This window comes from Mercenaria mercenaria, chromosome 13, assembly GCF_021730395.1.
Source record: "Mercenaria mercenaria strain notata chromosome 13, MADL_Memer_1, whole genome shotgun sequence".
In the NCBI taxonomy this organism is placed as follows: Eukaryota; Metazoa; Mollusca; class Bivalvia; order Venerida; family Veneridae; genus Mercenaria; species Mercenaria mercenaria.
In genome coordinates this window covers 54,598,552-54,622,269 of record NC_069373.1, presented here as the reverse complement: position 1 = coordinate 54,622,269, position 23,718 = coordinate 54,598,552, and the positions used below count along the sequence as shown (strand labels likewise).

At 35.9% G+C, this 23,718-nt stretch overlaps 1 protein-coding gene across 2 annotated transcripts in view; it reads left to right on the top strand.

Annotated features, from left to right (window-relative positions):
* The first annotated feature begins 2,924 nt into the window (after nucleotides 1-2,924).
* The window catches only part of LOC123528843 (DNA/RNA-binding protein KIN17-like), a 52,256-nt gene continuing 31,462 nt past the window's right edge, over nucleotides 2,925-23,718 (top strand). Inside the window, exons 1-4 of one of the 2 annotated variants that reach the window (XM_053521883.1) lie at nucleotides 2,925-3,052; nucleotides 16,714-16,865; nucleotides 17,443-17,537; nucleotides 18,833-18,999. In XM_053521883.1, the coding sequence (XP_053377858.1) occupies nucleotides 16,746-16,865; nucleotides 17,443-17,537; nucleotides 18,833-18,999 (382 nt within the window). In that variant the 5' untranslated portion in view covers nucleotides 2,925-3,052; nucleotides 16,714-16,745. The remainder of the gene's footprint in view (nucleotides 3,053-16,713; nucleotides 16,866-17,442; nucleotides 17,538-18,832; nucleotides 19,000-23,718) is intronic. The other variant, XM_045308869.2, reaches the window with a different exon arrangement.

Here is a 23,718-nt window from a genome sequence, read left to right as displayed (position 1 = left end):
GAAAAATTAATATAAATGTTTTTGTGGGAAAGCTCGTTTATAAAATAATCCTCGGATTTCAATGTTTAGCCGTCATTTTATGGCAGAATTTAAAGTTTCAAAAGAAATTTATTTAAATGTCTTCATTCTCTGTTAAATGACAACACGAATTCCGTATTATCATAAGCTAACATAATAATGTTTTTTACAGAAATGTTTTATATCTTTAAAGGAATAATATTTCTATATGAATCTATAAAACAACATGATTTATATCAAAAACTGCCTACATGTGTTGTTGCTTTCTATTGAGTATTGATATTAAGATCAATGCAAAATCTATGACAAAGAATTATTGATTTGGGTCATGAATGACACGACTTTAGCTAATGTAAGAGATACAATCCAATTTGAAGGGAATTGCTTTAACACAGTCAATAATTAAGGGGGAGAATTCACGAAAATTCTCGCTAAAAGCTGACCTTGTACATGATAGAAGCTGTTATATCATATTATTAGCTGTTATATTTCGATCCCTTCAGATCATTCAGCACGACATTTATGTTGTGTTAGTGTACTGTTTAATTTTTCAGCTTGAACATTTCGGCCTGAGTGATTCCAATACTCCCGCTTTATTAGCTTTGGGTATTGTTTAATCACCCCTTGGACATCGTGCCTGCTTTTTTAATTTTACCTTTGACAGTTTCTGTGATATGCAGGCTCCATAACCTCAGATCCCCTTTCTAAATTTCAGTTTGTTTAGGTCTGCACATTGTTTCCCGATTTAGGGCAAAGTCATTATTTTAACTGGGAACCATACGCCGCTTTTCATAGAATTGCACTCTGTGTATTATTGAAGGTTCCATGTGCATCGCCGTATGAATACATTTGCAGATGTCTCTAAGTTATATTCCGATACTTATAACATGTGTAAATGTTGAGTTCTGCTCAACCCGGGGCTAGAGGGCGTGGACGGTAGCTTGCATTTCCACTGCCGTCCATGAACAGGCTCAATCAAACAGAGCCTGCAACATTTTCGTTTTTGTCGTGTTGGGCGACCTGTGGTTTTTCACTTTTTCAATTTTTCTAGACAGGTCGAGACAGGTAGCTATATTATAACGCCGTTACTATCTCTTCAGCTTAGGGGGCTATTGTATTACTCATCAAATCTATAAACATAATCGTAATGTTATCAATAATCTTCGCCGGTTGTGTTGTTTAACTCTAATACCATTCTTTCTAACGAAAGTTTACACTTTGATACGTGCACTAATGTAAAAGATAACAAATAACAATTCCATTTCGTCATATAGCAGCAAACAAGTCACACACTATATTTAAGTGATAGCATAATATATAATAGTCAATAAATAATAATAGTGAATTCATTTACATGTTTCATCTTTATATTTGTTTCAGCATGTTTTGTGCGCATTCAATACATTTTCTGCGTATGAATAAATAACGTAGGTACAAAGATAAAGTGTATCAAACTAACGGACAAAAATTTACTCTTGCTTTAATGTTTTCCATCTTGTTAAACAGTAAGATAGTATCAAGTTTTAGATCAGGGTTTAGAATAAACAGATAATTACTCTATTAAGAATTTACAAATTTGCAGAATACAATGCAATACACCTCCCCATTCTTATAGATGGTTAGACTAGCTCTTAGACTATGATATATCTTTTTTACATTTTTATGATTAAATGTAGTGAACTGAGCCAATCTATATTCTATGTCCAATATCATCCCTCAGAGAGCATTTCGGATTGTACTAGACTGATAATTTTAACATCATTCCTCTGTGAAAATCTCTAAAATAGACTGGCTTTTGTCTCTATGAAATTAAATTCGTCAAAAAAGGAAAAATGTGGAAATTTATTATTATCAGTCTAGTGGCTAGTCTAATAGATGGTGTTCATTTGTTTTCTAAAAACACAACTTTTTGTCAATTTTTGTGACTTTTTACAAATGGGGCGAGGTAGTAGAATTTATAAAATTGTACCTTTCTCTAATTTGAATTTTTTAAAATTTCAGTATGTTAATTAACGTGTCATTAACAACCTTTTGTTCTTAAAGTACGCTAAATTTAAAAAAAAGTAGTTTCAGTAATGACTTAGATATTGGCGAAATGGTGGGATAGCTGTTTTGTTAAGTATATTTGTGACTATTCTGAGATTTAGATGCTTTTCTTTTAAGTTTATCCAACATTTTTTGACTCGGAATGAATCAACATGAATTTATGCTCCATTTAACTGCGATTGTCACTATATTGCTTTTAGAAAATGTTTGAAAAAACACAAAAAGGGCATATTGTTTTCTTTAAGCAATTTTATCATTTCTTTAAAAAAGATGTATATTTAAGTAAATAGGTACGGTATTGAATAGACCACTGTTCATTAAGTACCAGTTATACTCGTCACACACCTACTATTCAGGTTTTGTACATGTGATGAATGTGAGTGGCAAGAATGTGGGCTTGCTCCAGATCACAGTTCAACACGATTTTGTCCCAGTCTTTTGTGTAAAGTTTGTTAAAGATCATTACACCACAGTATAATAAATCTTATCATTTCCAGTCGAAAATCTTTTTAACTGTGTTCTGTCTCCAAAGTAAATAAGTGAATGTGCAAGAAATGGAAATAAAATGTTATTATATTAAATATTAATAATATCTGAGTAAAATGTCAGAATTAACTAACTTGGTGTTTATAAACGTTTATTATTATTATTATTATTATTATTATTATACAGTATTTCAGGTATCTTTTGTTCATCCAATCACGTGACAGACCCCTCTGTTTCGAATCTGCTATTAATGAATTGAAGAATGTGAACACAGTCACTTAATGACATAATATCTTTTATTCAAATAAAGGTCAATTTATTATGTACAGTCGTGATTTACTTACAAATAAGCCTTTCAACCGACAGAGTACGGTACCAGACGGGTTTTACAGTCTTTAGAGTAACTTGACGCAATTACTTCCCTTTAATGAAACCCCGCCATTTGTAACATAGATAAAACGTAAATTTTGAATTTCGTTCAAAGATCAATCCTCTCAATCAGGTAAGATTAAGAAATAATGTGTCTTTATCATAGTGTTTTTTAGCAAAGGGGTCCGGCACATGAGTGGATTAAGGTTTAGGAGTATATCACCAAAACACAGAAATATTTTATAAACGAATAACATCGTTACCAATATTTTACTTAACCATTACATGTTCTGCCGTACTGTCGCGTACTGAAAATATTCAGAAAAAGTTGTCCCCCTTTGAAAATGAATGCCATTTGTAAAGAAATAAAAATAAACAATTGCTGAAAACTGTGTTCCACTTAATTATGTAAAATTTCAACACTCGCATGCGATTGCAAATGAATCAAAACTAACACGTGTAACAGTTCTTTGAAAATGGTGAGCTTTTGAAGGCGTTTGACTGCCCGGAAGTGGGTCCCATTCAGGAAGTGTTTTTTTCGGAATTCAATGTTTATTTTAGCATACTGACACTTGTTGTGTTGTTTTTGTAATGATGGCGTGTATATTACTTATATTACTCTACAAAACAAGTGTCACTATACTGATATAAGCATTGAATTCCGAAAAAAGAACTGTTTAAACAGGATTTGTAGTATTTGTGAATACCTGATAACACATCGTCTGTATCCCTAAACTGTTTGATAGGTTCAAAGCTGTCCTTTGCAGCTAAAGCAAGTCTGTGATTGTGACAGTGGACTGTAACAACCTCTGGTTTTATTTCCTTAAGACGTGTGGCTACTCCAGTTTTCTTACAGATCATTGTATTACAGCCATCACTCCCAAACGCAACAAAATTGTCCATTCCAAGTTCGTTCTGTACTAATGTTTCAGTTGCTTTAAATATTGTTTCGGCTTTGCCGTCATCAACCTGAATGTCTTTTACGAAATCTACATTAATTTCTCCACTGTCTGAGTTTGCATACTGTACACAAAACGCAAGATGTTTCTTGTTAGATACATCAGTCGCCTCATCAGTGAGGACGGAGTACGCGTGACTTTGTTTGATATTCTGTTTCACAGTCTCTTGAATGTCATCGGACATAGCTGTTAGCAGTTCCTCTGCTGTGGCACGACTTTTGTACGTGGCATTTTTGCCTTTGGAAAGGTTGGCTAGTACCGGACTTTTCAGTTCATTAATAGCGAAGTCAATGAAGTCCTCATACACAGTTGTGTGCGGAATGTTATGTTTCACTAGAATGTACCACTTTTGACCACCACGACAGCTTCAATTCCTTGTCACTTGGGGTTTTTTCATGAATATTCTTAATTGTCATTTGATCTTCAGTTTGTAGTTTCCCGCTCCTTGTGTGATCTGACCTCATCGTGGTCGTTACTCTGTCAAGGCGCAGACTTACAACCATCTGTGATCAACAGATTCCATTTCCTGAGCTGTCTACTACACTAATCTCAATAAAAACTCACTTTTATTCCTTCATTGTCGTGTCAACTTTGTAATAACCAGGACGCTCCGAGTCAGCTTACGGTCAAACCTACTTTATGCTGGCTTTATCACACCAGTCTTGTGCGATTTCAGGATTTCTGTCTGTGTTACTGAGGTTTCCGTACAGTAGTTTCTGTTGCAAACCCTCGTGCCGTGTATGGTGCTGAAAATGAAAGTAAAAATTAAATCAACAGCAAATAAATTCTTCATTTAAAAAAGTATTTCTTCATCTATAAACTGGAGCGTGTTTTACACAACCTTCAACATTTGTAGACCTTCCATGTGTCGGAAAAAAATCCATAAACATTGTCAAACAAAACTTTAGATTTGATTAGGTTTTACTGCGAATCGTCAGACAGTATAGAAGAAAATCGTGCATTCCAATTTGCCCTTCCACTGAATTCATTGCGATCGTGAATCAAACTCCAGGTTCGAATTAGCCAATTTTCTACTCGAGTTTTACGCAGTGGTTATTTTTTTTTACTTGCAAATGAAAAAACAACTGCATTTTCCGCGACTTGTCACTTTATTAGAACATGAACACAAACATCCACGTGACGAGTCCAGCCAATCAAATCTGCGCTATATAAATAGTAACTTAATATAGATTACCAAAAAACCCACCGGATGCGGTAAACGTCATCAAAATTGGCGCAGGTACTTGTCAGCAGTTGAAAAGACATGCGCACGGGACATGTATCGAGTGTAAACTTCCGTTTACGACGAAAGATGAAAGAGTGCTCCGGAATTCGTTCTGCAAATGACAATGCGCTGCAATGACCGCGAGTTGTTAAAGAAAGAACAGTGTCGAGACGACCGTTAGAAATGCACATTATTCGGCCAAAAATTTTCACTCGCAAAAAAATGCTGGTGTCTGAAATCTCACCTCGCAGTTTGAAATTTGCACTCGCATTTCGCGAGTATGCGAGCTTAAATTCGAACCCTGAACTCATAAATAGAAAAATTCTATTAAATATTTACCTTTGTGCAACACAGAAGAATGAAGTAAGAGATTGATTTGTTTAAGCTATTTTAGCTCTCTCATTTTGGAGTTGTATTAGTTTCCGTTTTTCAGACGGCATCTTGCCTTAATTTACGATGCGTTTTCGTCAAAATTTTGGAAACGAATAACAATTTCTGTGCTAATAATTATGCGTTCAGTGCTAGAAATATTACATATAATTACCTGTAAATTGATTCCAATTACGTTTTAGATCCAAGCCCCATTAATTACGTCGTCAGTTATTTTCAAATCTTCTTTGCGAATATCAAGTTTTCTAACACAATAATTAATTAATATCGTAAAACGTCTTTAATCCTTTATCTTTCACATTAATTAATCCATTTCATAATGTAATTGATTCACTCACTCGTGAAAACAAAATGTTTATCATACACAACAAATATTCAACTCGCCGCTACTTATGTATAATTATTGCTCCACTTTAAACACGTTTAACACAGCGCGTGCTGTGATCAATACACACCACACTTGTCAGCTGATATTTACTACCGTATCGACCGACTTTTCGATACACGCCTAAGGGCATACTACAGTATACATGACGTGTGTGACGGATTAATAAAGGCTGCTAATGTCGGCAATTAACGGGTGGGCGGAGTGAAAAAAGGGCACTTTAAGAGTTTCGGGCGGCAGTTAGGGCAAGTGGGCGGGGCTTAAAAGGGCCTGGCGCTGCGCCAGGCTAAATAGCGCTAGATGAAACACTATAAATAATTTTCAGGACAACATTTGATAAAATAAAATTGCTTATAAGTGAACGATCCGGCGCTGCATTATCAAAACAAATTATTCTGTCGAGTTGAAAATTCGCGGTATCAATGGAAATCGGTGTTATTCTGGTTTCTTCATGTAACGAGTTTATGGATGATTCAAGCGGCATGCTTTTTGTTTCCAATATTGAATAATAATGTAGGCTACATTACAGCACTGTTTGAATAAGAAAATCATCGTTTATTTATTCTTTTTAGCTCACCTGTCACATAGTGACAAGGTGAGCTTTTGTGATCACCCTTCGTCCCTCGTCAGTTCCTGTCTGCACGATAGAGGTTTCATTTATGATTTTATTTTAACCAGACTTGCACACAACTTGTATCACCATAAGATCTCGGTTCCTTTCTTGAACTGGCCAGATCCCATTATGGGTTCCAGAGTTATGGCGACTGAAAGGGCCAAAATTAGCTATTTTGAGTTTGTCTGCACAATAGTAGCTTTATTTATGATTTGATTTGTACCAAACTTGCACAAAATTTGTATCACCATAAGATCTTGGTTTCTTTCTGGAACTGGCCAGATTTCATTATGGGTTCCAGAGTTATGGCCCCTGAAAGCCCCAAAATTAGCTATTTTGACCTTGTCTGCACAATAGCAGCTTCATTTATGATTTGATTTTTACCAAACTTACACACAACTTGTATCACCATAAGATCTTGGTTCTTTTTTGGAACTGGCAAGATTCCTTTATGGGTTCCAGAGTTATGGCCCCTGAAGTGGTCAAAATTAGTTATTTTGACCTTGTCTGCACAATAGCAGCTTCATTTATGATTTGAATTTAACCAAACTTGCACAAAACTTGTGTCACCATTAGATCTAGTTTCCTTTCTTGAACCGGCCAGATCCCTTAATGGGTTCCAGAGTTATGGCCCCTGATAGGGCAGGAATTAGCTATTTTGACCTTTTCTGCACAATAGCAGCTTCATTTGTGATTTGAATTTAATCAAACTTGCACAAAACTTGTGTCACCAAAAGATCTTGGTTCCATTCTTGGACCCGCCAGATCCCATTATGGGTTCCAGAGTTATGGCCCCTGAAAGGGCCAAAATTGGCTATTTTGGCCTTGTCTGCACAACAGCAGCTTCATTTATGATTTGATTTTAACCAGACTTGCACACAACTTGTATCACCATAAGATCTTGATTCTTTTTTATACGCCCGCAGGGACGTATTATGTTATCGTCTCGGTGTCCGTCTGTCTGTTTGTGTGTTGGTTAGCAATTTCCCTTCCGCTCTGTAACTCTTGAACCCCTTGTTGAATTTCAGAGAAACCTGACACAAAAGTTCACTCACTGAAAGGATGTGCATAGCGCATGTTTCGGTTGGCTAAATTCAATGTCAAGGTCTTACTTAGAGGTCAAAGGTCATATGACTTTGTTTTATACATATTGACAAGGTGAGCTTTTGTGATCACCCTTTGTCCGTCCGTGCGTGCGTGCTTGCGTCAACAATTTCTTGTCTGCACGATAGTGATTTCATTTATGATTTTATTTTAACCAAACTTGCTCACAACTTGTATCACCATAAGATCTCGGTTCCTTTCTTGAACTGGCCAGATCCCGTTATGGGTTCCAGAGTTATGGCCCCTGAAAAGGCCAAAATTAGCTATTTTGAGCTTGTCTGCACAATAGCAGCTTTATTTATTATTTATTATGGGTTCCAGAGTTATGGCCCCTTAAAGGGCCAAAATTGGCTATTTTGACCTTGTCTGCACAATAGCAGCTTCATTTATGATTTGATTTTAACCAAACTTACAAACAACTTGTATCACCACAAGATCTTTGTTCCTTTCTTGAACTGGCCAGATTCTATCATGGGTTCCAGAGTTATGGCCCCTTAAAGGTCCAAAATTGGCTATTTTGGCTTTTGCAGCCATATAGAGACTTCATTTATGGTTTTATTTGATACAAACTTCCAAAATATCTTCAACAACAATAAATCTTGGATTCCATGACAAATCAGATCCAATTGTAGGTTCCAGAGTTATTTTATATCTGATTACCTCCCCTGATTGTAATAAATATGGATTTATATCAGTAAATACTTACAGGACTTATTTGAAATTTCATTATTGTTATTAGTTGGACTGAGACAATCAGGGTAGATAACTATGTACTGCAATTATGTCAAATAACCTCCCTTTATTTCAAATTAAAATGGGTATATCTCCGTAACTAATGAAGATACTGATCTGAAATTTCATTTATGTCAACAGATTTATTTGGCAGATCCTTCTTTTGTTCTTTTGTTCACTAATAATTTTTTTTTTTAATTACTTCACATTTACGTTACTATAAATAGCTTATTTTTATTGGCTGTAGGGAAAAACCGAGACCACTTTTCTGTGGTACAACATGGATGGTACCTCCAATTTTTAGGTGTATTTTGACATATCTATACCTTGTAAGATTTTTTTTTCTTTTTGGTTAAATTTCTTCCCTTTGTTGTTCTTGCCTTTGGACTTAGATATTTTTTCTGAGGACCTTCTTGTCCTCAAGTGCAATGATAACAGGTGAGCGATATAGGGCTATCATAGCCCTCTTGTTATTATTTCCCTTTTATGTTACTATAAATAGCTTATTTACTATTTAGTGACTTTTTTATTATTGGCCGTAGGGAAAAACTGAGACCACTTTTCTGTGGTACAACATGGATGGTACCTCCAATTTTTAGGTGTATTTTGACATATCTGTACCTTGTAAGAATTTTTTCTTTTTGGTTTTGGTTAAAGCAATGGTACTCAGGTAAGTGATATAGGGCCATCGTGGCCCTCTTGTTTAATGTAGAAAAGCCAATGATTTCAAAAATGTCAAAGTAAATGAATTTAGACATGCTGCTCTAACAAAATTTATTTATATACATAATTTTCTCACACAGTATCACAGTATGTAACAATTCACCGTTGTCCAGTGGTTAGTGCACATATTTTCCATGCGCGAGGTCCGAGTTCGAATCTCGTCAGATGCTTGAAATATTTTTTTTTTACTTAGGCCCAATTTTATTTTTTTTTCTATTGATATTTATCACAATTTTTTTTGCAATTATTGGAACAGAAATCAATAATGTGTATTAAAGTTAACCACTGTTCTGTCTGTAAATTTTGAACAAAAAATTGAAGGCATGGAAAAGCATATGTCGATATTGCTTATCTCCCCTCCCTTCCACAGTTTTTCACATACATTGCAACTACTTTCTCAAAAAAAAATCAATTCATTTTTAGCCCACCATCATCAGATGGTGGGCTATTCAAATCACTCTGCGTCCGTGGTCCGTCGTCCTTCCGTCCGTCCGTCAGTCCGTCCGTCCTTCCGTCCGTTAACAATTTCTCGTTATCGCATCTCCTCAGAAACTACCAGGTGGATTTTGACCAAACTTTGTCAGAATGATGTATTGATACCTTAGTTGTGTCCCCCTGAAAATCAGACTGGTTCAACAATTTTTTAGTGAGTTATGGCCCTTTGTTTATTTCTATAATTTACATAGATTTATATAGGGAAAAACTTTGAAAATCTTCTTGTCCAAAACCACAGAGCCTAGGGCTTTGATATTATGTATGAAGTATCATCTAGTGGTCCTCTACTAAGATTATTCAAATTATTTCCTTGGGGTCTAATATGGCCCTGCCCCAGTGGTCACATGGTTTATATAGACTTATATAGGGAAAAACTTTGAAAAACCTCTTGTTCAAAACCACAGGGCCTAGGGCTTTGATATTTTGTATATGACATCATCTAGTGGTCTTCTACTAAGATTGTTCAAATTATCCCCCTAGGGTCAAATATGGTCCCGCCCCAGGGGTCACAGGGTTTACATAGACTTATATAGGGAAAATCTTTGAAAATCTTCTTGTCCAAACCACAAAGCCTAGGGCTTTGGCATTTGTAATGTAGCATCGTCAAGTGGTTCTCTACCAAGTTTGTTCAAATTATCCCCCCAGGGTCAAATATGGCCCCGTCCTGGGGGACACATGGTGCATATAGACTTATATAGGGAAAATATTTTAAAATCTTCTTGTCAATAACCTACAACATTCAAATTTGGACCACATGTATGGTTTTGAGTGGCAAGATGAACCTTGACATGAGTTGACCTTGATTTTGACCTAGTGACCTACTTTCACATTTCTGTAGCTACAGCCTTCAAATTTGGACCACATGCATAGTTTTGTGCACTGAAAAGAACTTTGACCTGACATTGACTTAGTGACCTACTTTCACATTTTTGAAGGTACAGGCTTCAAATTTGGACCACATGCATAGTTTCATGTTCCGAAATGGAATTTGACCTTGATTTTGACCTACTGACCTACTTTCACATTTCTCAAGCTACAGCCTTCAAATTTGGACCACATGCATGGTTTTGTGTACCGAAACAAACTTTGACCTTTACATTGACCTAGTGCCCTACTTTCACATTTTTGAAGGTACAGGCTTCAAATTTGGAACACATGCATAGTTCTGTGTTCCGAAATAAAATTTGACCTTGATTTTGACCTAGTGACCTACTTTCACATTTCTCGAGCTACAGCCTTCAAATTTGGACCACTTGCATAGTTTTGTGTACCGAAATGAACTTTGACCTTAAGATTGAACTAGTGACCTACTTTCACATTTCTGTAGCTACAGGCTTCAAATTTAGACCACATGCATAGGATTGTGTACAGGAACAAACTTTGACCTTGACATTGACCTAGTGACCTACTTTCACATTTTTGAAAGTACAGGCTTTAAATTTGGACCACATGTATAAATTTGTGTTCTGAAGTGTAATTTGACCTTGATTTTGACCTAGTGACCTACTTTCACATTTCGTCCTTGAAATTGATCTAGTGACCTACTTTCACATTTCTCAAGCTACAGCTTTCGAATTTGGACCACGTGCACAGTGTTGTGTACGGAAATGAAATTTGACCTTGAGCTAGTCAGTAAGTCTTGAAATTTGGAACACTCAAAAATGGCACATTGGTGGGCGCCAAGATCACTCTGTGATCTCTTGTTACACTTGGAAAAATATTGGCTATAAACTTGAGAGGCCTCAACTACAATCCGTATCGAGCTAAGAATTTAACCTTATAATTTAATTATATTCAAAAAATGGCCCCAGACTGTAAGGAGTTAGGTAAATTAAATTGGATTTCTTGAATTTCGACCAAGAGTGTTTGTGTTATAAATAAAATTCTGGTCAAGAACTTTTTAGAATGAGTTTGAAATAAGAATTTAACATGTAAATGGTGTTTGTCATTCTCAAATGTATAAAATAGTGTCATTTGACAATAATGACATTTAAAAGAATTGAAATTATTAATAGTCAGTTATTAGGATAGCAGGATTATATTAGTTCCGGTATCTATACTACAAAAGAATATCAGAAGAACACGAGGTTGAGCGTGATGTTACGCAGGCTTAATGTGTAAATTGTGGATTTTTTTTGGTCGTTTTTAGAAACTATTTGTATTAAACAAATGAACTGAAAAGAAACTGTGCATTCCCGGATTCAGAAATTTGTATTAAAGAAACAAATTGATAGCAAAGGCATGATCGTTGAGGCGCATAGAGCCAAGTGTAGGTATGTACCAAAGAGGGTATACTGAACAGTTTTAAAACTAAGTACATTTGTAACTGGTGGCCTACTGGTACTGATGATAAACCCGCACAGATGATAAAGTCGACCGCCTTGGAATTATTTGATTGCAATCGGTTATTTATACAATTGAACACACCATCTGATAGCAACCACTAATACAACACCATCTGGTATAAACAAAAACAAAATTGGTAATATTCCGTATGAATAAATGACTTACATTTATCTGTATAATAAAATATTTATCCAAAACTACTAGGGACGAGGGTGTTTTTTACGCATGCTCACTGTCAACACATAAAAGCCTGACATTGGGTCACTTTTCATTATTTGATCCAGGAGACTGTTGCAGCATATATAATACTATGAGGAAAATTTTGTAAATGACAAAGTGGTCGAATTTATCAACATCTGTACAGTCCCCATTTTACATACCCCTTTCAGGTCCTCACTTCATGTGTGTTTGCTTACTAAATATAAAATTGAATTATGTAAAGTTTTCAGCAAATGTTAAGCATTATTTTGATACCAACCATTGATAACAATTTGCAGAAATAAAAAAAAAAAGTTACAGGTAAAAAAGAACTCGTTGTCTGTCCAGGTTTATCATCAGTACCAGTATGGGTGCATTTTGGGACTCGATTCTGTGCACCCAAATATCACTATTATCTTTAACTCATGAACACTATTTTCCATTGTCTGTCTAGTCTTGACACATTTGAAGAAATGATTAGATCTACGTTCATTTAAACAAAACATTTCAAAACATTTTCCTTTGTTATTTTCATAACAAGAACAAAACCATCAGGCTTACTGTCAAAACTGAAAGCCAAACTGAAAATATCAGAAAGAACAATTTATGCAGAAAAAAAGAATCCGTATGACTAGGTTTTCCTGTCAGATAGGCAGCGCCTAATTTCATATTATCATAACATATTTTAGTGTGTATGTATGTTCAAAGAACTATAATATACACAGAATGGCAACTGGCTGTAATCACGCGTGATCTCGTGTCAGAGCGTGAATCGGCGTTATCTTAGTAAAAACAAACATCGGCTACAATTTGTACCTTTAAAACTACATTTAGAATACATGTTAGCTTCTAAAACAACATTAGTTTAATGTGAAATAGTCTTAAGACACAAAGTACACGTTTCTTGCAATCAAAAGAAGCGTGGTCATACGGTGATAATTAATTTACCGATGAATAATTGCTTTCGCATACAAAATGGCGCGTGGCGAAAAGCGCCACTTCCGGTAAACGAGATCTCATTCAGTTATCATGGGATGTTGGCGAGATTTGCTCTATATGCCTTTCAAGTTGCCGATCTATTTATTTTTATAGCTCTTTGGTATGTTGATATTATAGTAACTATTAATTCATATTCCTACTTATTATCTAACCGATTTTTAATTGTTTTATGTGCTACGTAATATGTTCATGCAATGCCGTTATGTTTATTCATTTGCGGGTGGGCTTCAAAAGCTCTTCAGAGCTTGTGTTTTCTGTGTACTGTGTACCACTGTCCAGTGTTATTATCCCGACTTTTATAAATAAATATTACTTGACTTGACCTGTCTTGACTTGAATACATGTATAGTTCATTAAATTGGTCAGTGTGCTGATCGAAAGATACACAAAGCAAACACACATGTTGCTAAAAAATGTCAGCCTCAGAGTAGATAAGCTTACTGTCGCTGAGTGGCTCCTTTTTAATTTCTGACTTTTGCAGCCACCGTTACAGTTTGACCGTCACAATATAAAACAAACTGTATACGTCGGATTAGTTCGACTAGCCTCAGAGATGTTTATATGGTGTTACGGATCCCTGAGCTGAATGGACACGACCATCAGAAAATAAAAATAACGTCAGTTAAGTTATGGTAGCCAGAACTAACACACATGTACCTCTACGGCTGGACATATAGCTGTGATTTTACCGATATTTCTGCTATTTGAAATTCTTCACATTTATAGTCATCAAATAACCCACAACTTCCGATTTAAATGCTTCTTTAAAATATTCAGAATTTGCCTATGATAATAAAAAAAAAGGAAGTGCCTAGCCGTCCGGTAACCGAAAAGAAGAGGATTAATTGATTGTGTAGTTGGTTGAAAATGCAGTAATCTATTTGAGATGATTATAAATATACTGTGGTATGTATTGACACAAAATTTTGTTTGCAGATAAGTATTGATATCTTAAGTAAAAAACAGGTAAAATTATATTAAATCATTTAATACTTATTCATTAACAAATCAATTACCGGACAGCTAGAAATACCCTGAGGATTTGCTAGCCGTCCGGTAACCTTACGGCTAGACACTTCCTAAAAAAAATGACGATTTACAGTCAACTTGTCCCCTAGTCAACTTGTCCCCCAGTCAACTCGTCTCCGATTTGGTCATTTCGTCCCCCTCAGCGATTTCAGATTGTTCATTTCGTCCCCCTTTTTTGACCCCAATCTTTTAAACATATTTTTGGAAAAAAAAAATCAAACTTTGATAAATTAAGTCGTTTTTTTTTTCAAATAAGTAATTTTAAAGTATATTTAACGCTAAAAATATACATAAGTTTTCGTTTGTTTTAAGAACTTTTTTGCTTAAAAAATGATCAATTTAACAAAGAGGATTTTCTGTTGTTGTTTTTTTCTGTTGATTTTTTTTGTAAGTCTGCTACAACATGATTGCTGTTTTAATGTTCGTATTTGATGCTGGTTATTTTCATAAAGATATCATAAAAAAGCAAAAATGCCTCATATATTTAGGGGGACAAAATTACCAAAAGGGGGACGAGTTGACCAAATTTTATCATGAGGGGGAAGAAATGACCAATTTTGGGGCACGAAATGACCAAATCGTGGCTGAGTTGACTGGGGGACGAGTTGACCGGGGGACGAGTTGACTTGATACCAAAATGACAAGGTAGTTCTCCCCATTTTTTCAACCAGTGGAAGTGGATTGAATCGGGCTTTGCAATGAAAATGGCAAAATCCATGATGCAGGTAGAAAGAGCGAGGTTCCGTGCGTGCTGGCCCTGGCCTTTCAGATTGGGAAATTTATGCGCGATAATTGTCCATTTTGGGAGAAAAAGCTTTATGGGTACTAGAGTATAAATTTGAATAGTAATAAGTATTTTCAACTTAAATTTAATTGCAAAGTGGACTGTTCATCACAGTTGGGCACAGCACTGTCAACAGTGTTGGAAATAGTAGGTACCTCCTCAGTGGTAACAGTGTTGGAAAAAGTTGGTACCTCCTCAGTGGTAACATGGTTGGAAACAGTAGGGACCTTCTCGGTGGTAACAGTGTTTGAAATAGTACTAGTAGGGACCTCCTCAGCGGCCGTTTCTCCGGTGGTATTATTACGGTACCCTCGATTTTACGTTTTTTTACCCCACAGTCGAACAGTGACCTCTGATTTTCTTTTGATACTGTCATGCGTTTGATAGATTTTCTGTAGTATTTCCCGTTATGTGACATTTTAGAAAAAATAATCAACCACAAGTAAACACCGAAAGACGAATTAAATTTATCTCCCCTGAAACACAGACTAAAATCCAGGCCATGGAACATAACGGATTAGACTGGTAATGTGTAACACACCGTACTGTGCGCTGTTAGGCTATAGTGCGACAAAAAGTCGATACCAGACAAACTCTTCCTCAGGAAATACTAATATGTAAACAAAATCTAAACCATCTGTTGGCGTGATTTTGGGAAATCTTACCTTGCATTTTGGAAAGTGTCTCTGCCACAGTTGGGGAAAAAATACTATATTTTTGGATTGGGAAGTGACCGAATATAGGCCTCTGTTATATAAGGATGAAAAGCCTTGGCAGGCGTTTTCATTGTTAAGCTAGGCGCAGTCCACTTGCAAATTATGAATTATGCTCTCTTTTTACTTTTAATTTCAGGTTAAATTTTCTATGCACTTTCACTACCGGTTATTACTAAAGGGATTTGATTGAAACTTGAAATAGTTGTTTTACATCATCACCTACATCATATGGCCCCACATATATTACTCTTGCAGAAATATTCAATGAATTCTGTCAGTTTTATACTTATAAATTCTTGTAAATGTTTTGGTGCACTTTTAACTGTGTTATTTCCAAATAGAATTGATTTAGACATAAATTGTTGCCAGACATCATCATCAACATTTTGGGCATTGATCACTCCATTCATAGCTCTAACTTTCTCTGAGGTATGCCATATTTCACTATCCAGCATCAAAATAGTTGTGCGCTTTCTCCTGTGTTAAAGTTAAAACTAATTTTTATGATGAACCTATAAAATGTCTTCATTAACTGTTAATTAATATGTTGGTTTCTATGGTCATTATGTATAATAGTTATAAAAATTATAATTAACACAGGACATACTGGTATTACTCATTCTGGTGTTCTAATTAATTTACATTGTATATGTTTGGTACCTAAAACTTTCTTTGTTTAGTGTATTTGCAACATACAGTCATGTCTTGATAATTAAAGTGATAACTTTGTAATCTATAATTAATTATTAGTCAAACATTGTTTCAACCCGGGCTTGAACAACAGTCTATCAAATATCAAAATGGGGGACAACACATCTAGGCATTATTATAAATATAAGAGGGCATCTTTGTTGAACCACCAACCCACAGTAAGTCTGATGTGTGGCTTACTTAAATGAAAGCTGTGAGCATGGCCTGAACAACAGCAGTGGTGGGCAAGTGATTTGAATTCAGCAACATTAACTACTTGGTCACAGAAGTCCCTTTTCATGGAGAGGGTAATCTGTGGCAGAGTTTAAACCCTTAACCATATACCTGGGATTCCAGTGCATGAACCAGATAGCTACATGCCCTAAATACATGTTTTTATTTTTAGATTGAGAAAGGATACATGATTTTTTCGACACAATGGGAAAAGAAAAAGGTGGGTTTTTGACCCCAAAAGCAATTGCAAACAGAATAAAAGCAAAGGGGCTACAGAAGTTGAGATGGTACTGTCAGATGTGTCAAAAACAGTGCAGAGATGAAGTAAGTAGATATTATATATGGAAGATATATCATGTTTGGTTTTAGTGAATATGGAATATATCTCCTCTCAAAGTTAGATAATTTTACATTTTCTCAAGCACCTAGCTCCAGTGATAAATGTCTCACTTTGAGATTATATATATTCCATATTCACGAAAACAAACAAATTTAATCTTTATTTTAGGTTTATAAACATAGAAATGCCCTTTTGCAACAAATTTTAATCTCAGCAGGGAAATCAGACAGGAAAATGATGTTGGACATCTTGTTATATTACAACTTTAGATGCATAAGACATGAAGTTCCATTTCATTTTACTATTTGCAGCATTACATTATGAAATTCTCATTAAGTAATGTTATTTAAATCGAGAAAGATACTATCAAGAACAAAACGCAGCTACAATATGTATCCTGTTTTACATGAAAAATTAGAAATTAATACTCAATGTACATATACAAGTACTAATCAGCAAAGCTACATGTTTTAGAATAACTAAGGTGTCACATGATGTAAAACTTTAGAAAAAACAAAATGTCTTCAGATGTCACATGGTGTCAGAATCTTTACATTTCAGAATGGCTTCAAGTGTCACATGATGTCAGAATCTCACCAGCGACAGCTGTTGCTGTTTGCAGAAAATCCTGACGAATATGTCGACACATTTTCAAAGTAAGTCAGAAATTCAACATTTGAAAACTCTCATACTAAAAACAGTCTGTTGGTTAACCTTAGCACCATTCCTCTTCTTAGAATTAATTTTGGGCTATTTTTTATTACTGTATAACAGTTTTGCCCTTACCAGAATCTGGTACTTTTTAATGGATTTATTTAAGTCCCCTACTGGTTGAAAACCAGTTTCGGGGACTATAGGAATGCGCTTTTCCGTCATTCCGTCCGTTTTGACACAGTTTTATTTTGACACTGATTTGAATTTAAGTCATAATTTGGAGCAACAAGATTTACTTATTCACTAATTTGGCAGAAGGTTTATTTTGGTGCAGCAGACCTCGACCATCAGTAGCGCAATAAAAAACACCACTAAAAATAAGTATTACATAGTATATAATCCACATTGTCAGTGGTTGTTAGATGTTATGACAGACCTTTCGCTTCTGAAATAATGAGTTAAATCACAAAAGTTCTCATATTGCATCCAAATCCCTTTTTTCAATATTGTCATATTATCAGGTATGCTGAAGGAGCAAAGCCTTGTAAACATTCTGACTTTGAATCACTTCCTCCTTACCATAGTGGGTTTGGGTGCTGCTTTAAGGTCCTTATGAGAGGAGAGTTTGTTGGATGGTGGTTCTACCAAGGTGTCCAGCCACACTTGAGACAGTGTCATTGAGGGGAACCTTTACCTCTTTCTTCACCATTTAAACAATAAAGTCAACCGTGTTGATCATATGACCTGAGATGTGTTGGTGTGACTTTAACTCCATCAAAAATAAAATAAAAATTAGAAATTCAATGTAGCTTTTTTTTTTCTTGGGAAAATTACTGTGAAATCAGATATTTTTGCAAGGGTAGTGATTTTGCAATTATTAGAATTGTTGAAAAACGGCATTAAACCCAAAACAAAACAAACAAATTATTAGAATTAGAATTAATTTGTGATGTAGAAATGTCATGATGTTTAGCAAACTTGTGAAATATAGAAATATATCAGACTTTTATAACAATAACGGCTCTTTTGCAAGTATTTGTTTCTGATAATACAATCATTAAGTGAAAAATAGCAAAAATAAATCCAGGGCAAACAGTTATAATTCAACAGTATATAAATATGAAATTGGGAAAATGTCCTACTATCTATTATATACCGGTACATGCTGAATATGAAAAACACATTGTTTCCATAGACAAACATATATATTATTATATTTAAGAAATTACATTAATTTAAATTACAGATTGCAAAAGAAAAATGGTATGTGTTTCAGTTAATTTACTTTCATTGATAGAGATTTTAGAGATGGGTACCTAGAGCTGTTGCGACGGAGGTTTGGAACAAAGAGAGTACAGTGCAACATTGTTTACCAGGAATACATCTCAGAACGAGACCACACTCACATGAACTCCACACAATGGGAGACATTGACAGACTTTATCAAGTGGCTTGGAAAAGAAGGTGCGCTCTTTTTTTAGCTCAACTGTCACATAGTGAAAGGGTGAGCTTTTGTGATTGCCTGTTGTCTGTCCGTCCACAATTTCTTGTGAACACGATAGAGAGCACATTTTGCAACCAATTTTAATAAAACTTGCACACAACTTGTATTGGCATAATATCTCGGTTCCTTTCGAAAACTGGCCAGATTCCATCATGGGTTCCAGAGTTATGACCCCTTAAAGGGCCAAACTTTGCTATTTTTGGCTTGTGAACACGATAGAGACCACATTTTGCAATTGATTTTAATAAAACTTGCATACAACTTGTATTGGCATAATATCTCGGTTCCTTTCAAAAACTGGCCAGATTCCATCATGGTTTCCAGAGTTATGGCCCCTTAAAGGGCCAAAATTTGCTATTTTTGGCTTGTGAACATGATAGAGACCACATTTTGCAATTGATTTTAATAAAACTTGCACACAACTTGTATTGGCATAATATCTCGATTTCTTTTGAAAACTGGCCAGATTCCATCATGGGTTAGGGAACTTTCAGAGTTATGGCGCCTTAAAGGGCCAAAATTTGCTATTTTTGGCTTGTGAACACGATAGAGACCACATTTTGCAATCAATTTTAATAAAACTTGCACAAAACTTGTATTGGCGTAATATCTCGGTTCCTTTCGAAAACTGGCCAGATTAGATCATGGGTTTCAGAGTTATGGCCCCTTAAAGGGCCAAAATTTGCTAATTTTGGCTTGTGAACACGATAGAGACCACATTTTGCAATTGATTTTAATTAAACTTGCACACAACTTTTATTGGCATAATATCTCGGTTTTCTTCGAAAACTGGCCAGATCCCATCATGAGTTCTAGAGTTATGGCCCCTTAAAGATGCAGCCATATAGAGACTTCATTTATGGTTTGATTTGATACAAACTTGCAAAGTATCTTTAACAACAATAGATCTTGGATTCCATTTTGAATCCGGCAGATCCAATCATAGGTTCCAGAGTTACGGCCCCTGATTGACCCCTTTTGTGAACACAAAAGAAGTGACATTTTACATTGGATTTTAACTACACTTACAACTTAAGTCACTGTAATATCTTGGTTCCTTTTGAAAACTGGCTAGATTTCGACATGGGTTCTAGAGTTACTGCCCCTAAAAGGGGAAAAAAATTCTATATTGGCCCTTTCAGCCATATAGAGGTTTCATTTATGCTTTGATTTGAAATCAAAGAATAAGCTTGTTTACGCTCTAGGGAGCACATTTTTAGTCCCCTACTGGTTGAAAACCAGTTTCGGGGACTATAGGAATGCACTTTTCCGTCATTCCGTCCGTCCGTCTGTCCGCAATTTGGTGTCCGGTCCATAACTCTGTCATCCATGAAGGGATTTTAATATTACTTTGCACAAATGTTCCCCATGATGAGACGACATGTCATGCGCAAAACCCGGACCCCTAGCTCAAAGGTCAAGGTCACAATTGGAGGTCAATGGTCAACAGGGCTTTTTTCCTGTCTGGTCCATAACTCTCCCATCCATGAAGAGATTTTAATATTACTTGGCACAAATGTTCCCCATGATCAGATAACGTGCCATGCGCAAATCCCGGACCCCTAGCTCAAAGGTCAAGGTCACAATTATAGGTCAAAGGTCAACAGGACTTTTTTCCTGTTCGGTCCATAACTCCCATCCATGAAAAGATGTTAATATTACTTGGCACAAATGTTCCCCATGAGGAGACGACGTGTCATGCGCAAAACCTGGACCCCTAGCTTAAAGGTTAAGGTCACAATTGGAGGTCAAAGGTCAACAAGGCTTTTTTCCTGTCTGATCCATAACTCTCCCATCTATGAAGGGATTTTAATATTACTTGGCACAAATATACCTCATAATAACACGATGTGTCATGCACAATCTTCAGACCCCTAGCTCAAAGGTCAAGGTCACACTTAGCAGTCAAATGTTAACATAGCATGAACAGGGTCTGTTTCGTGTCCGGTCCATAACTCTGACATTCATTAAGGGATTTTAATATCACTTAGCACAATTGTTCCCCATGATGAGACGACGGGTCATGCGCAAATCCTGGACCCCTAGCTCAAAGGTCAAGGTCACAATTGGGGGTCAAAGGTCAACAGAGTTTTTTTCCTGTCCCGTCCATAACTCTGCCATCCATGAAGGGATTTTAATATTACTTGGCACAAATGTTCCCCATGATGAGACAACATGTCATGCTCAAAGCCCAGACCCTAAGCTCAAAGGTTAAGGTCACAATTGGAGGTCAAAGGTCAATAAGGTGTTTTCCCTGTCCGATCCAGAACTCTGTCATCCATCAAGGGATTACAATATTACTTGGCATAAATGTTTCCCATGGTGAGATGACATGTCATGCGCAACACCCAGTGCCCTAGCTTAAAGGTCAAGGTCACACTTTGAGATCAAAGGTCACGAAGATTTTTTTCCTCTCTTGTCTACAACTTTGTCATGCAAAGTAGGATTTAGATATCAGTTGGCACAAATATTCCCCTGGATGAGACAACATGTCATGCGCAAGAACCAGGTCCCTAGGTCTAAGGTCAAGGTCATACTTAGAGGTCAAAGGTCAAATTCAAGAATGACTTTGTAAGGAACATTTCTTCTTCATGCATGGAGGGATTTTGATGTAACTTGGACCAAATGTTCACCACCATGAGGCACCCTTGTTTTTAGAATTACGTCCCTTTGTTTTACTATAAATAGATTTTATTGTAACTTTTTTATTACTGGAGGTAGAGAAAAATCGAGACCACTTTTCTGTGGTACAGCATGCATGTTACATCCAATTTTTAGGTGTATTTTGACCTATCTCTACCTGGTAAAGAGTTTCTTGTGGACTTATATTATATAAAGTTTTTTTTTTTTTATAGTTTAATTTCCCTTTGTTGTTACTATAAATAACTTACATGATAACATTTTTATAATCAGCCAAAAAAAATCAATATGAAAACAACTGTGGGTTTTTATATATATGCACATTTTAATCCAAGTGTGTTGTTATAACATATTGTATATGTAGTACAATATTGTTTATACATCATTGACAGATATCAGTTCATTATGTTATACTGCAGTAGAGAAAATTAGGTGCCTTCCAGTAGGGGACTTTGTATTGCTGGCAATACTTCATTCACTTGTTGATTCTACCTTCATAAAACTTTGTCAGAATGTTTGTTATCATAAATTCTTGGAAGATTTCAAATCTGGGTCATGTGGGTTCAAAAACTAGGTCACTAGGTCAAATCAAAGGAAAAGCTTGTATACTCTCTAGAGGCCACTTTTTTGCCCCAATCTTCCCGATACTTTGTCAGAATGTTTGTTTTCATGAAATTTTGGACAAGTTCGAATCTGGGGAGTCATGTGGGGTAAAAAATTAGGTCACTAGGTCAGATCAAAGAAAATGCTTGTGTACATTCAAGAGACCACATTTTTGGTCCAATCTTGGTGAAAATTGGTTGGAATATTTGTCTCCATGAAGTCACTAGGTAAAACATGTTTACACTGTTATGGTGTGTTACTCAGGTGAGCGACCTAGGGCCATCTTGGCCCTCTTGTTTTATTTCAAACCCTCTCTGCAGCTGTTAGTTTTCTTTACTTAAGTAATTCACCATCTTATACGAAACATAATGATATAAAGGTAGCAGAGTTCCCACTCACGTAAAATACTACGTAAATCACGTAATAAAAATAAAATTCACGCAAGTATTTTTTACCCGGTGCGAGATCGCGCGCGTACGAAACTGCCGGGGACGAATCCGCTAAGCTGGAATCCCACGCTATGTGTACAAAAATAAACCTTGGAAATACTGCCGCAGTGCGTCATCTGCGAATCGATTGGCTTACAGCTCTCTGACGTCAAAAAATGTAGACGGGTTGTATCTTTTAACGCATTGGTAAATGAATGTACACTTATTAAACGGTTACCGATCTACATCCGGGTCCCCGGGAACTGTTTCGTCTGCAAGAATGTCGCAGTCGAAGCTTTCGGCGTTTGGCTTCACGGCAAAAGACGCACAAACAAACGATGCTCGGCAAGGATCGAGTGAAGAGTGTCAGCCGTCGACCAGTACAGACACTTCTTGTTCTAAAATCCCCAAAAAGTACCCTAAACGTTTTCAAAATAAGTGGTTGTCTGAGTTTTCCTGGCTGAAATTTGATTCCGAGAAAGGAACTATGCACTGTTTGACTTGTTCAAAACCTAATGTTACAAGTTCAGCTAGTATATTCGTCACGGGTTGTAAAAATTTTCAACGGTCAGCACTTGTTAGACATCAGGATAGTGATGAGCATCGTTCTGCAGCCTTGGCTGTAAAGCAAAAAATGTACATGGACACTGCTGTCAAAGTTGTTGCCAAGGGGATGTTGCCAATATTAGAAGCACAACTCAGAACAGCACTATACATTGCATCTGAAAATATTGCAAACAGGAAGTTTCTTAGCATGATAGACCTACAGGTTCGTCAATTTCGAACTGAAATATAAATTAAAAAATAAAAACAAATCCAAAATACTGAGTTTACAGTTCATTTCCAATTGAAAAGGCCCACAAATTTTAAGATTTCTTTTTAATTTTTTTTAACTAAAGGAATACAATAATTTTGAAAAACGCAAACTAAAAATAAACCTACATTTTACAGAACAAAAGTGTGTTTTTTCTAGTTCAAAACCGGAATCAAATCTATTATTATGATGTA